This window comes from Rattus norvegicus, chromosome 2 (genome assembly GCF_021556685.1).
Source record: "Rattus norvegicus strain SHRSP/BbbUtx chromosome 2, alternate assembly SHRSP_T2T, whole genome shotgun sequence".
NCBI lineage: Eukaryota > Metazoa > Chordata > Mammalia > Rodentia > Muridae > Rattus > Rattus norvegicus.
This window is the reverse complement of record NC_141535.1, coordinates 161,851,714-161,867,558: the sequence shown is the minus strand read 5'-3', so window position 1 is coordinate 161,867,558 and position 15,845 is coordinate 161,851,714. Positions and strand designations below refer to the sequence as shown.

Sequence of the window (15,845 nt, the reverse complement as noted above, 5' to 3'; positions counted from 1 at the left end):
GAATAACTGAGACTAAACAAAGAAATAAGACTAAACAAAGTCTTCTTCTTAAAATATTTATACAACAAATCACCCCTCTTATTATTATCAAAATATACTTGCCATAACCAAGAGAGCATGAAAGCCACTTGCACAGAAACAGGACACAGTGAAACATAGTTTAAGGCCAAGTGAGAAAAACATTTTCTTCTCAAGGGCGCATTCCAACTTGTACTTGCACCTGTCACCAGTTCTTACTTGATCCTGCCTGGGAGCTGCATCTCTACGTCTCCACAACTAAGGATGTTGAGCATTTATTTAGGTGCTTCTTGGCCTTCAATATTTCTCAGTTGAGAAATCTTTGTTTAGCTCTATACCCCATTTTTAAATCAGGTTATTTGATTCTCTTGAGTTCTTTGTGTATATTGGATATTAGCCCTCTGTTGAATTTAGGATTGGTAAAGATCTTTTCCTAATCTGTTGGTTGCTTTTTTGTCCTATTGACAGTGTCCTTTACCTTACAGCTTTGCAATTTTATGAGGTCCCATTATTATTATTACTATTATTATTATTAGTAGTAGTAGTAGTAATAGTAGTAATAGTAGTAGTAGTAGTAGTAGTAGTAGTAGTAGTAGTAGTAGTAGTATTGTTTTATTCACTTTATATCCCATTCAATGTGTGCCTCCTGGTTACCTTCTCCCACACTCCTTCCCCCATCTCCCTTTTCCTTCTTTTTTGAGTGGGTGGGGGCTCCCTTGAATCAGGATCAGGTGTAGGGAGTGATAGGAGGGACAGCTAGATGGCAATGGAAATGACATTTGTTTTTACAACAAGAATAAAGGAAATATGTTCGGCCTTTGTGCACATTATTCTTTTGTATTTTGTTCAACCCACAAATATTTATTCCTATGTTGTATGTATAGTGTTTCTTAATTATATCCATTTGATTAGCTATATATTTGAATATAAAGCTAAGTTGTACAGATATTAACTTTTATGTGATATTTCTAATATATAAGCCTAATCTGATATTCATAATATACTTAAAAAGTATTTGTAAAATATTTACAAAAATATTTATTGAATGAGTTAACATTCAATATTTATTGAATGAGTTAATAAAATGACTTTTATTTGTCAGATATAATTTTCATCTCAAAGACTTACTGGGGAATAAGCTCATCCTTTCTAGCTCTTTTTGAACTCTGGCTGATTGGGTCAACTCAGTTATTCTGTCTCAAACTTCTCTTCAAGTTGACTGATTCAGTTTGACCTCTCACAGTTTGTGACTGAATTTCTCTGCTTGACCTCATATTAACTTTGACAATATGTTCTAGTCTTTTGTCTCCTCATTCTCTGGCTTGTTCTGTCTTTGCCTTCATTCTGGCTCTGTAAAATTGTCCTGGCAATACTGCCTCTTCGCTCTCCCTCTGGCTGTTCTCTCTGTTTCCCTTAAGTAGCTTTTCTGTTCTATCTTTCTCCAATTCTTTCTCTCTTCATCAATTGGATCTTACTTTCAAATATAGCTGTTTCCTGCTACAAATTAATTTTACCTTCATTGTTTGGGATTAAAGGTATGTACTGAGGGCATCTCTGTATTCCAATCTGAGGGATTAAAAGGGTAACATTCCAACTAGATTACAAGACCAAGAATGCCTTTGGTTGTTATTTCTTGCCAGAGAAACCATGTTGCTGGATTAAAATTCCTCTAGAATGGAGAGTTGAATAACACAAGGCATTGCTTGTAAGTGACAACAACTATAGATATTTAAGTCTACTCAATCTTTTTCACTGGAGACAAGTGTTATTTTCTTTTTTGTTTGGAGGAGAAAATTCAGGCTTAAGGAGGTTGACCAACTGTGCAGGTTTATAATTGTAATATGCAGCTGAACTTATCTCATAGTCTACAATCTGTTCTTCACTTTTGAATGAACTATTGGTTAATAGAGCAATAAAAGTATTGTGAGGCACGCCCTACACACATAGACATACATTGTATTATAATTTCCATGATAAAAATGACTGAGAATGTTGTTTATTTCATGGAAAGCTAATGAAATAGGTTCAAACATATGACGAAACATGAAAATACTTGTCATTGATTTAACAGAATCCTGAAGATTTATTTAAATATATTCCCCCTTTCATCTTTATAATGTTTATAAGCTATGCCTAGATAGTAATGACTGAGTTAGAATATAGAACATGTTGATTGCAAAGAAGCATGATTCTTATTGTCAATATATCACATCTGATTTGGAAATTTACAATATACAAGACAGGCAGTGGTAAAAAATATTGTAAACACTGTCCCAAGTAAAGGGAGTTAGATAGCTACTCAGATTTAGTAGGAACACAATAATTCTTATCATTCTATCATAATGTAGAAACCCAAATGCAAAATTGATAGAAATAGATTTATAGTTATTTTAAGTAAAATATACTAAGAAAAATGAATTGATAGAAAGTTAGGTCAAAATTATTTTCTTGCATCCTTGGTCCTATTTGAGTGGTAAAATTAAATGAGTAGGTAGTCAATTAATTTTGTCTGTTCAGTTTAGAATGTGATATGTATAGCTATAGTAACTAATACTTACAATGGTTTAATATCTCAAAATGTCCTAAGTTTATGATCTTCTGTACTCACAGACTATTAAAAATAGGACAGTTTCCCTTCTTCTGTTTGTGTAGAGGAGAAATCTGTGTTTTATATCTAGGTATAATTGAAAAATGAAAGCAGTATGTAGTCATGTTTTCATTATACAGCAGAACATTTAATATCTCTATGCATTATGAAATGGTAACAGTGATGTAAGATAACTATCACCTCACACATATATAAAGTTTTATTTATTAAGATTTTATTACTATAAAAATTTTATTCACATAAAATGTAAAGATACCTTTCATAAATTTTAAAATAATTCTAAAAATATTTTTGGTAGCTCATCTTTTATAGAACTCTATAAAATATATGTTCAATAAATAGTTGTTTATATAATTTGATCCCCCCATTTCTCCCAAAGCACTATTCTCTAACTCCATGTGCACCTTCTATATATGATGTTAGAATAAATTAGTTTATTTCGAGTTTAATTTGTTCTTTAATTTTTTTGAAATGAAATGACCTTAAAGATTTGAAGTTTCTGAGGAATAAAACTGACCTAAGAAAAATATTAAGGTGTTAATAATTGCCTTTCCAAGGGATGATAGCCTAATGAAACTCAATTAATTCCCAGAATAAGAGTCAGAATGGACGAGTCTGAATCTGTGACTTATTTGAAATCTGTTATTTTGCAACTAAGGAGAGGATGTATATATTTGAAATTCAGAGATTTCCTATACCTGATTTTGTGATTTCAATGTCCAAAATTTGACCTCACAGACTTTCAAGAAGTAGGAAAAACAAGAAAAACCAAAACAAATTCTTTTGGAATGGATTTTTTCTGCTTCTGAGATACTCATTATTAATCTAAAAAGCCATGGGTGGATCAAAGGAGAAGTATTAATGAGGCTTAAAATAACTGGACCAATAGCATATGAGCAATCAATCCCTGAAGGACCAGATCATTGATAGTGTTCTTTTCATAATCAGCTTATTTTCTTTCCAATGTGGCATAATGACTCAGGGCATACTCTCAGGACCTATGAAAGAAGGAACAGAGCTGGTAAACCTTTTCAATGCCAAAGAACAAGTCTATCTGACTCCTAATGACCTGAAAACTAGATCTTTCTGAAACTTAATTTTGTTCTTGGCAAAGTCCAAACTCAAAAGAGAGTAGTCTTTGATATGGAAAAGGTGGGAACTGATTGTGAATTCTTGGGATATTTTAAGGATCCCTGTAATTTCAAATCAAAATTTCAGGTTAGCTTTTAAGAGAAAGGTGCCAGGTAATTAGCATTTCAGTGTTTTGACATTAAAGGTCAAATGTCAAAGGACTACTTTTTGTAGCATATTATGAAATGCATTCCATGCCTTGAGTGGTATGTACTGAATAAAACTATTTATCATTTAATGAGAGAATGTTGAGAAAAAGACATTCGACATTGAAATTTGGCTTACATAACAGATAGAAGATTGACCTGTGTTTCTCACACCCACTCCGTACTCACGTTTTCCTTAAGCTACTAGTAAATTTAGAAATATCCATATTATGTTAGTAAGGTGAATTTTAGAACTTTGTATTTTATAATTATACCATGTTTCTAAAGTGCAATTAATGATACTCATATTAAAATTATTATTTTTTAAAATGGAGGAATAATTCTTAAAGTGTTTTGGTGGATATTTTTATACATTGTCTGCTATGTATGAATTATCCTGGCATTGACGATGAAAGTGGAAAAGTTCCTATTTTGATAAGACTTTCTTTCTTTCTTCCTACCTTTCTTTATTCCTTCCTTCCTTCCTTTCCACCTTTCTTTCTTTCTTTCTTTCTTTCTTTCTTTCTTTCTTTCTTTCTTTCCTTTTCTTTTCCTTCCTTTCTTCCTTTCCTCCTTTCTTTCTTTCTTTCTTTCTTTCTTTCTTTCTTTCTTTCTTTCTTTCTTTCCTTAATGTGGCAGTAAAACAGACAAACAAACCAATAACAAAAAGAGACAAACAAAGAAGTGTAGAACACAATGTCACAAAGTGATGAATGTTACCAAAGAAAATGAGGCACAAGAAGGGATGAGAGACTCCAGGGAGAATCCTAAGGGGAAACAGTTATAGAAGCTCAAGAAATAAAGATCCCAATCCCTGTTTCTTTGTACTTATAACCTAACTTGGGATCTTTGACTTATACTCTTTTTTAAATTAATTATTATTTTATTTATTTACATCATAAATGTTGCCCCATACTGGTCCCCTCTCCTAGAAATCATTACCCTATCCTTCTCCCCTTTGCCTCTGAGAGCCCCCTCCAAGTATCCCCCTTCTCTGTGCCATCAGGAACCTATAGGATTAGGCACACTCTCTCCTACTGGGACCAGACAAGGCAGTTAGTCCTCTGTTTGCCAAGGGCTTTGGACCAGCCTGTGTATGCTTTTTAGTTGGTGACTTAGTTTCTGGGAGTTCCCCAGGATCTTGGTTAATTGACACTGTTGGTCTTCCTATGGGATTGTCACCCTCTTCAGTTCCTCAGTCCTTCCCCTAACTCTTACATAGGGGTGTGGCCTCAGTACAATGGTTAGCTGAAGTATCTTCTCAGTCAGCTTCTGGTAGAGCCTCTTAGGGATTAGCCATGCTAGGCTCCTGTCTGTAAGCACAGCATAGCATCAGTAACAGTGTCAGAGTTTGGTGCCTACCCCTTGGATGGTTCCAAAGTTGGGCCTGTCATTGGTCAGCAATTCCTTCAATGTCTGTTCTATTTTTGTCCCTGTATTTGTTTTAATACAGAAATAATTTGGGGTCAAAAATTTTGAAGATAGGTTGGAGTCCCCATCCCTCCACTGGGAGCCCTGGCATGTAGAAAAATGCAAACTGATGCATATTCATCACTTTGTACAAAGCTCAAATCTTAGCAGATTAAGAACTTCAACATAAAACTAGACACACTGAAAATAATATCTGAGATACATAGTGTCAATCTAATTAGTGAAAGTGAGTAATTCAAGAAGTCAGAAAGAAATTATTTCTTATAGTAATAACTATTCCAATGAGAAATATAGTTCTTTATGCTAGATCTTATAGAAGCTTCGTGGAATATGAATGGCTTCAGAAGATGGTGCATGACATACATAAATATAGGGCTCCCATAGAAAAATAGAACATACATCCAGAAATGTCTGAAGCACTTAGAGAACATAAAGAATACAGTTTAGGCAAGGCAATGTGCTTTATAGTAACATAGTTCTGAATAGGCCTAACATTTATAAACATTCCTATAAAATAGTAAATTTGAAACCTTCTAATCTATTTGTACAATTCAGGTGAACATAATATTTAATGGTATTATACAATCTCTATTTTAATGAAATAACATTTTCTAATGTACAAAGAATATGTACTTTATTGTATGTCAAGATTTCAGTGAGAATTATATATTGTTAGCAGACAATGGTAGAAGAATTGGGAGAAATAATTCCTTAGAAGGAGATTAAATCCATATATCATTGAATATTGAAAACATGTATACACATTTGAATTTTGTCATTTAGGAAATGAAATTCCAGAAAATATTTTTAAGCAAGGTGTCAGCTCAGTTTTTCATTATTCTGTCTCTTCTCTTTATTGTGTTTCCTTTTCCATGACTTACATGTCTGTTGTTGTCTACAGTAAATATCAGCCCTCAAGTGGACCTCTGTGATTTGTCTGCTAGACTTCCAGGGCAGTTAGTCAGTGCTGCTTTAGCACTTATCGTGTTTCACTTATTCTTTTATTTGTTTTGGGTCCTTTGTTCTAAATGTTTAAGGAATCATGTAGAGAAGCATTATTTGCTTAAGAATAAGAGTATATTGGGGTTGGATATTTAGCTCAGTGCTAGAGCGCTTGCCTACCTGGGCTCGGTCCTCAGCTCTAAAAAAAAAAAAAAAAAAAAAAAAGAATAAGGATATATTAAAAGCTCCAGAATATACAGGTAAGTCTAGTATAGGATGAAAAATTCATCTTGAAAGAGTAGACTTAACAACAATGAGATAGGGGCCTCTTAAAATTGTTGACCAGTGGGGCGGAGAACTCTACTAGGAAACTGAGTGACTGTTTAAAGTGGAAGTGTCATGGGTCGATAATGTAAAAACATGTATTTGTGATGAGAGAAAGAAATGGCATGTTGGAAGCTGTGATGCTGGCCTGTGAACCAAATTACAAAAAATCAGAATAGAGTATGGAAAGAAGCTGGCAAAATTGGCTTTTTTGTGTGAAGATATTTTAGCAATGGCAGAATTGTATGTATAGAACTACCAACTGGCAAATGAAAACCATCCAGTCCTGGTAAGTATGGATGAAGTTCAGACAAAGGCCGTCTGTATGGAAGTAATATTGGAATCCATGCTGGTACATGGAATCTCTGAACCTAGAGAAGGAGAACAATGGCAATAAAGGATACTTAGCTCAAAGGGTGAAAAAAGAAGGGGCAAAAAAATGAAGGCTCAGGAATGGATACTAAAGAGAGCAGGCAGAGAAGCAAGAACTGTGTTCTGTACTATCTGCAGAGTGACCCACAATACCCATTCTCTTTGTTTGGAATAAGCAGCAAAGAATAGATAATTGATAGACAGAAAGGTAGCAAAACATTGTCCAATCCAGTGCTCAAAACATCTAGCACAAGTGGACCAGAGAGTTTGAAGCAATCAGCTGGAGTTCTTCTCAATTTAACATTTTCTCCATGGGTAAGCTTCTCATGACTGAATCCATTCCAAATGTGGGGATTTTATATAATGGTATAAAAATAGAAATATCTACTGAAAATGATTTACTGTCTACCTGTTTTCACTCTTGGGCTAGTTTCCAGTCATTTTCCCACCCACCCCCCCCTCTTCACAGAGTTTGCAGGAGAGTGGCCCATCCAGAGACAAAGGATACTTTCAGACAAAGATGCTGGGGTCTGGAAGTTGAGAGGGTGGATCCTGTTTCCAGAGCCAGCTCTTCAGCAAATGCAAACAATATATGACAATTTACCAATGTGATTTATTTTAGATATTGAAAGCAAGAGTTTCTAGGAGGAGAAGAAAACTTCTTGCTCACAAATAAACACTAATATTGGTATAGTAGTCAACTGGGTGAAGAAGCACAGTGTCAGTAAGATAAGGAAGAGTAGCAGTAAAGACTCAAGCTAGGGTAACTGATGGTCATTTGAACGGAGATTAGCCATAGAAGGAAGGTGAGAGTTGTGTATGGGTTGGTCACCAGAGAAGAGATAAAGCAGTGCTCACTCTCCCATAAACTACTATCTATATTTCTTCATTCCCTCCAAGGTCAGATTGTCCACTCATCTCCATCCTGGTCTACACTCAAGTCAGTAGTACTACATGGTTGGCTGTTCTAAAGTTGTTATTTCTGTATTTTCCAGGTGCCATACTTACTGGGGATGGGATTTTTCACAAATGATAGCTCTTAACGATACAGTGGACTGTAGGATAATAGACTCCATGGCTACCATAATTCTGGAAAATACTCTAAGGAATGATTACATGTTACACACCCAACAAAGAAGCTCTGCTGAAAGAAATCATTTCAGTACCAAACAATATTTGTTCATAGACCTAGCCTGGTTTTTATTATTACTGCCATAGAACTCTTAAATGGTTTCATATGAGGAAATTTTTGTTTTGGGGTCTTGGAAATAGATAATTAATCTGATAAATGGATGTATCCTTGGTTTCAGTAGTTACAAAAGGATAATTGACTTCCCACATTAAGCATTTATAATTTATTAGAGGTTCAGTGGGAGAGTTTTAAAGAAACTTCCGTGGGAAGCTTACTTTATTATGGATGACAAGTGGCAATAAAATTTTGGGCGGTAGTATTTTAGACTTTTCAAATTGAGCCATTGAAGTGGATAATGGCTACCTAATGTCAGTACTGATTTTAGATTTGCAGCTAAATTCTATATCATTTTTACAGAGCGGTTACTGTATTTCGACCTCACAACTTTAATCAGTTTTTCATCCAGTCTGAAGAGTGGAAAGGGGGAGTCCGTCACCAAGATGACATCTTGTGTGCTGCATTTTTACCCCCGCAAACTCTTGCTACAGGTAAATTGAGCTTTCACAGGACAATGGTTTAGAGACCGTTTGGTTGAATTTGGGTAAATTTTGAGAAAAGACTTTTCTCAATTGAAAATAAATGAATGGATTTCCCAAGGAAGCAATCTTATAGCTCCTTTAATTTCTTACTTCAATTGCAGTTAAGACTATCAGCCTCTGTGCTGTATCAGTAGTTTCACACCCTGGTCCTGCTTCTTATCTGCTCTGTGATATTGTGGTGATGTTGTGGCATAATTTAAATTTTAAACCATAGTTCTTTCTACCTAAGAAATTTTTGGGTATGTTTTTGTTTTAATGAAGAGATAGCCAGTGTAATATTTTAACTTAGTACTTAATATATAATAAACTCATTAGTAAACACTAACTTCTGATTGTATTGTTCATTTTTTAAAGAGAAGTTTTATAACTTTTAAGTAAGAATCATACTTTAGGGTTATGCAAATGCTTCTAAATTGGAACATCTTAACTGTCTTCCATATCTACCTCAAATGGCATGTTAACTTTTCATAGGTATGTAATGGAACAAATTACCTCTTTGGCATAGTGTAACTCATGACTTTGTATAGGAAGAACTATAGGACTGAAGAAAACATTTCACAAAGAATTTGGATGAAAGAAATGCAAAGAACTCTCATGCACACACAAATAGTGTAGGAACAGAAGTCTAAGGGTAATTTATACTTTCTCAATCTCTGCCTAGTGCTTAGCACCACTCTAAATATTTTTAATTCTTCAAATAACCCCATAAGTAAGTATGACTCTTAACCCAGTTTTATTGATGAAGGAATTTGGGAATCAAGCTGAGTTAAATATCACGTGTAAGGCTACATAGCAGATAATTGTCAGAAGCTGGATTTGGACTCAGCTTGTTTAACTTCAGTGCCTTTATTCTGAATGATTTATTATAGTAAAATAAGAGAGATAAGTGGATCATATCCACCAACTCTGTGGGTTACTTTATAAATATTGAAATTTCACAGTTAATAAAGTACCGGGTATCATTATAATTTATGTCTCCAAAAATAGATACTACCTTCTATTTATCAGATTTTACATAATACACATTTGTAACGGCTTCCTTTTGTTTCTATTGCCCCACCTTTCATATAATTTTCTGTTCTTTGCCTTGGCTCCTACAGGGAGCTATGATGGAGAGATTGTTCTGTGGAATAACAATACAGAAAATGCACACCATGTTCTTCACCCTGGTTACCAGAGGCAGCTAGCATCCATGCTAGGTGAGTACAAGTTTGAAACTGAAATCTTGTGTTTTGTAGCACAGTAGGCCCGGATGTTTATGTATGCACCTGATTCTGTGTACACCTATCATATAGACGACAGGCTGAAAACTCTAAGGCTTAGTGATGGTCTTATCACAGTGATTAAGAAGAACACCAAGACTGATTTGACTTTGAAAATTATCCACGGACCTCCACTTTTTGTCTTTATGCCATGTCAGTATTTCTGTATTACTAACACCAGGGAGCAGGAGTCTCATTTCCATCTAATTTAGATTTAGCCAATAAAACTTCCAGAATTGCCTTTGAGTGATCTTATGTATCCTTTAGTAGGAAAATGGGAACTATGTTCACTTGATTGACTCTTCACCCTCAGTCTGGGGCTTATATTAAATATTATGCCACCTGCATATCATAAATTATTCCTTACTTTAGAAACCTGAAAGGAGCATTAGACAGGAGTTTATTACATTTTATCCGCTTTAGCAGAGGGCATGAATATTTTATACTTAAGTGTTTCCACAATTGTCTTTCATATTTTATTTTAGCTTGTTTAGAAACTAAGGCTTTTCCTCTAGATTAACTTCTTTAGATAATGGTTATGACATTTCCTATGGTTGAGCTATTTCCTACTGTCTCAATGAGGTAATCTCACAGAGAATAAATTTAAAGTACCTGCCTTTGGGATGTATTGTGTGTGTGTGTGTGTGTGTGTGTGTGTGTGTGTGTGTGTGTGTGTAGCTGAAGAGTGATTTATCGGGAGTATGAAAACCAATTTAAAAATGTAAGATTTTGAGGGATTATCTGACTGCAGATACAAGGCTTTGAGTCGCCTTATGTACAAAGAACTAGCCATTAATATTTATCTCAATATTCCAAGGATCTGGTATAATTCTACGTCTTTCCCTCCCCTTGACTTTAAGGGAGTACTACCTATATTTAGAGCATTCTACCTATGGCTCTACATTGCATACACAGAGAAAGAAGACATAACGAACAATACTTATTTGGGTTATTTTTCTGTTAGTGCAATAAAACTCCAAGGACAGAGACAAATTATAGAAGGAGTTTATGTACATTTGTGATTCTGGAGGACAAAAGTACAGAAGTGCAGAGAGGAGGTCTGTGATGGGAACATGAATCCGAGCACTCATGTTTTAATTTGCAAACACGAAATGGAAAGTGAACTGGGAATGCATGTGGCTTTTCAACCTCAAAGTCTGCCTCCAGTGACATACTTAATCCAGCAAGGCCACACTATACCCAAATAGCATTATCAACTGGGAATCAAGTATTTAAACATCAGAGAGTGTGGATACCATTTTCATTCAAATCACAATAACAAATTTTTAAAAGACATTAAGGATATTATTGTAATTCTCCTCATTTCGCTTCCTATTCCTCCTTCACCTCTTCCTCCTCCTCCTGTGTGTGTGTGTGAGTGTGTGTGTGTGTGTTTGTTACATGTATGTGTATTCAAGAACACATGTATGCATAAGCTAGAGGGGAACATCGGTTGCTATTCCTCATGTAACCTTCTACCTTGGTTTGGTGTTTTGCCTTGTTTTTTTTTTTTTTGAGAGAATGTCTCTCACTGGACTGGAATTTCTCAAGTAGACTAGGCTGATGGTTGTGAACTCTGGGGATCCATCCATCTTTAACTCATCACCAGCTTTAGGATACAAGTACACATTATATTGCCCCTTTACAGATGGGACTCTGGTGCTCCTAACTGTGTGGCAAACTTATTACCAGCAAACTTACCACCCTACACTGGACATTACCATAATTTTCATTTTGAAAGTTTGGTTTTTTTCCTTTTTTTCTTTTGTTGCCTTTTTAGTTTACATTTTAAATGTTATCCCCTTTCCCAGTTTCTCCTCCAGAAACCTGCTATCCCATCAGCATTCTGCTTCTATGAGATTTCTTTGTAGGGATTTTATCAAACTATCTGCAAACTATCAATAGAGTTTGACATAAACATTTTAAGTTTTCATCTGTGGTCGGAAGATAATATAAGTGTGTAATTAAACTACCGTTAGGAATGTCCTTTCCAGAGTAACACGCTGATAAATAGAATCATCAAAAATATGATTTACATATACATATGTTTATTCACTTGATTTTCATGTTCGTTAATTACTTGAAAGATTAGCATTAACTAGGATTTCATGCCACGAGAGACACATTTATCTTGAACATATAGGGCTGTCTACGACATGAACTAGGGTTATGGTGTGAAGTTCTAATTAATTCATAACAGGAAGTGTGCCTAGCATATGCAAAGCAAAAATGGAAGCAAACAACCTTTCCAGTGGAGGGCGTAGAAGCCTCTTGGCTGATGCAATTTTGATGTGAGACTTGATGGGGAGTAGTGGTTATCTCTCCTGAGGCTGGGATGGAGAAGTCTGTTGTTCAAGCATGCTGATTTGAATAGAAGACAGATCTTTTTACCAAGAGTCCTTGATTTTTCTTCTTCACAGACCTAGAAGCCCAAAAGCTTAATGCTGGCAGAAGCCGTGCAACTCACTGTGTGGCAGACCAGACCAACCAGGCTGCCCTAAATGTCAAGATTGACACAGAAGGTAATAATGCTGTTATGAGACTTTGCTTCCTTGAAGCAAGGAAAACCAATGCAGCCACAGGTAACATATGTGTTTCCATTTTTGCCCTTCTGTATTTGATAAAGAAAGCAATAAAGGAAGTTCAACTTATTTTATTAACTAGGTCCTGTAGTATTTGACTTTGCATAGCTATCAAGCCTGCCCTGGTTTATGAAAGGTCATAGACACTTGGCCCGGAAGCTCAGATGGTGAGGGTGGTAAATAGATCGGCCAAATGATTTATCTGTTGTCTATGTTGAGAGGAGAGTGAAGACAATTGCAACAGCCATTTCATATGGTAAACAAATTTTATCAGTGTTTATGTCATAGTGTTGACAGGTGTTTGGAAAGGGCAGGAAGCATACTTAGATACAGGCTGCAAATCCATGAGTAAATGTACCTACAGGTCTATATGTATCGAAGGAATAATATCTGTGACTGCATTGAAGAGGGACTTCACTGAGGAAGCTGGAGATATGACTCAGTGGGGGAGGTTTGAACTGATTGCCTATCCCATCACAAGGGCTGTGTGGCTCATATTTTCATGTGAATATTGTTTGGAGATATTCAAAGTATTATTGTCACTTGATTTAAATTTCATATAATAGTTCAGAGTCCCATTTACATATTTTTTTATGAAAAGAGACACTAACATTGGTGCTACCCAGAGGTAACTATGGGGTAACTGTTAGTTTATAGAGAAAATAGCAATATTTGAATGCAGCTTACATCTTGCTCCACAAAATATAATCTCAAATTTCCATGTAAATTATATTTTGAGAGTTAATTTTTGTGTGCATAGCCTGAGATCCAGACTTGAGCATTACATGATTGGAAAAAGTAATGGACATATCTGAGCTATAGTTTGTATAATCACTTTTCCACATTGAATTTGCAAATGGAAAACCTGCGTGATATTTATATAAAATTTTCACCATCAATATAAATTTATACCTCTATTTGTTTCAAAACCCTTATGTAACATTTAAGATGAATCTGAAACAGATTATAAAACTATCTATTCTTTAAAGTACACTAATCCACACAATTAAAATTAAAATTACTCTCAATTCCTCATAACTAATTCTTTTTAGTGTTAGATTTCTGGAACGATTCTTCTGAAGCAGATCCGCCATCCCTTCCACTTTAACTATACAGTTTATCACCAACACAAATACAAGACAAATGGAAAGAAATCTATAGAATTACCTGATAATAAATTTCCCACAGAGGAATGTTTTCAAAGAGCACTTTAAGTAAATGGAAAGTGTAAATAGTTCTAGATATTAACAGGAAAAGGGTTCCATATGGGCATACAATAAATATCTGAATAAAAATTTTAAAATGATCTCATAAGTAGAATCCATTGTTTGCTGCTCAATAGAAAAGTCTATATTTGTGCTGTCCTAAGGGCATATTTGCATCTAGACGCCTGTATGAAGGCTGTTCCACCGTGTATACATGTCCAGTGGGAACTTATCATGGAAAGTAAGTTTCATATTTTCAGAATAGTGTCATAATGTTTACGTTAGTATTTTACAAATTTATTCAAAAAATAAATTAATGTTATTTAACTTAATTGCAAACAATATCAAGGTGGCAAATAAGCAAACAAAAACCAAACTTAGTGGAATAGTTTCTATAAATTATTAATGGTCTCCACATATTCTGCTTAATGTTGAAAAATGGTTATCATACAATAAGCACTGTTTTATAATTTAGAAAATCAGATGGTGGTCTGGATAGACTTCAGTGATACTGTCCTCTCTACTCTCAGATGCTCTCACCAGGGAAGCCATTGGAAGAAGCCACTTTGGGGTTTCTGGGCGTATTTACTTAATTAAGTTTCCCCTCTGTAACAGGAGGTGCTAATCTGGTGTCATGTGGAGCATCTGGTTATGTCAGGTTCTGGGATATATTTAAGAAAGTACTTCTGGCTGAATTTTTGGCTCATGCAGGAGTTGGATCCATTGTTATGTCTACTGATAAACTGAATCAATACCTTGCCACTGGAGATCCTGATGGATGCTTGAAAATCTGGAACATAGAGGTAAATGGAAAATATTCTCACAGTATTGTCACTATTTTATTTTTAGCAAGAAAAGTCATAAAAGGTATCTTGTGTTGTGAGTTACATCTTGTCTGTTTTGTAGAGGATGAAAAAAGTGCTTCATTCTGAGTGTTTTAAAGGAATAATTTGAAGCAGAAACTTTTTAACAGTAATACACACACACACACACATACACACAGAGGGGTGAGTTAGACATAAACAGTCGGACACATCTTAAAGGAAACAAATTCTTTTTTTTTTCTTTTTTTTTCGGAGATGGGGACCGAACCCAGGGCCTTGTGCTTGCTAGGCAAGCGCTCTACCACTGAGCTAAATCCCCAACCGCAAGGAAACAAATTCTAAATGGCATGTAGTGTGCTAGTCCTTCAGCTACTTCTAACCAGACTGAGTCAGTTGTTTTAAAAATAACTGATGACTTGCAATTATCTCTAATACACCTCCCCCATTTCCACATCAGGCTTTTAAAACAGTAGCAATCATTATAATTTATTTAAAAGGAAATAGCATTTGAAATGTAAATAAGAAATACTCAATTTGGGGTTGGGGATTTAGCTCAGTGGTAGAGCACTTGCCTAGGAAGCGCAAGGCCCTGGGTTCGGTCCCCAGCTCCGGAAAAAAGAACCAAAAAAAAATACTCAATTTAATAAAAGTGGAAAAAAATTATTTAATATTTGGATTCCTAAAACTTGGGGCATTTCTCTTCATTCAGGAGTATTGTACTAATTCCACTGATAGCAAAGTCACCCAGACTCCAACTTTGCTCAGATCACTTCAGCCTCACGAGGACCGGATAAGCTCCTTGGAGATGTGTGAGTCTGGTGGTCATTTGCTTATTATTTCCTCCTCGGCAGACTGCAGTGTCTGTGTGACTGGACTTTCCAATGCTCCTGCCTTGATCTTTGGTCAGGTATGCAGTTTTTCTTTGCTATTGTCGAATTCACTTGACATTTAGTATAAATTTGGCCTTCTTTCCAAGAATGTCTCCTCTGCTCTTTAAAGCATATGAACTGATGGGCATTTCTGTAGCTGTAACTCTGTAATCACTTTCCCTGGTTACTCCTAGCTGCAACAAGCTTCATGAAGGGAAAGGCACATAAGACATGGAAAGACATTGGGCACTGATGGTATAATATATATATTATAGGATTTTTTAATAGAAAAATCCAGCATCTCATCCCTAGTACTGCAATAGCTCATCAGCTTCAGGTTCCCTCCCCACCACCCTGCAAATATCTCCTGTGGATCACACAGACCATTCCTGCTCACCTT

The 15,845-nt window shown here is 35.4% G+C and overlaps 1 protein-coding gene across 16 annotated transcripts in view; it reads left to right on the top strand.

Annotated features, from left to right (window-relative positions):
• The window catches only part of Wdr49 (WD repeat domain 49), a 209,652-nt gene that overhangs the window by 143,423 nt on the left and 50,384 nt on the right, over positions 1-15,845 (top strand). For 10 of the 16 annotated variants that reach the window (XM_087630728.1, XM_087630736.1, XM_087630745.1 and 7 more), the window contains 5 exon segments: positions 8,522-8,652; positions 9,804-9,902; positions 12,386-12,547; positions 14,368-14,555; positions 15,286-15,483. In XM_087630728.1, coding sequence (XP_087486854.1) covers positions 8,522-8,652; positions 9,804-9,902; positions 12,386-12,547; positions 14,368-14,555; positions 15,286-15,483 — 778 coding nt within the window. 16 annotated transcript variants of the gene reach the window in all.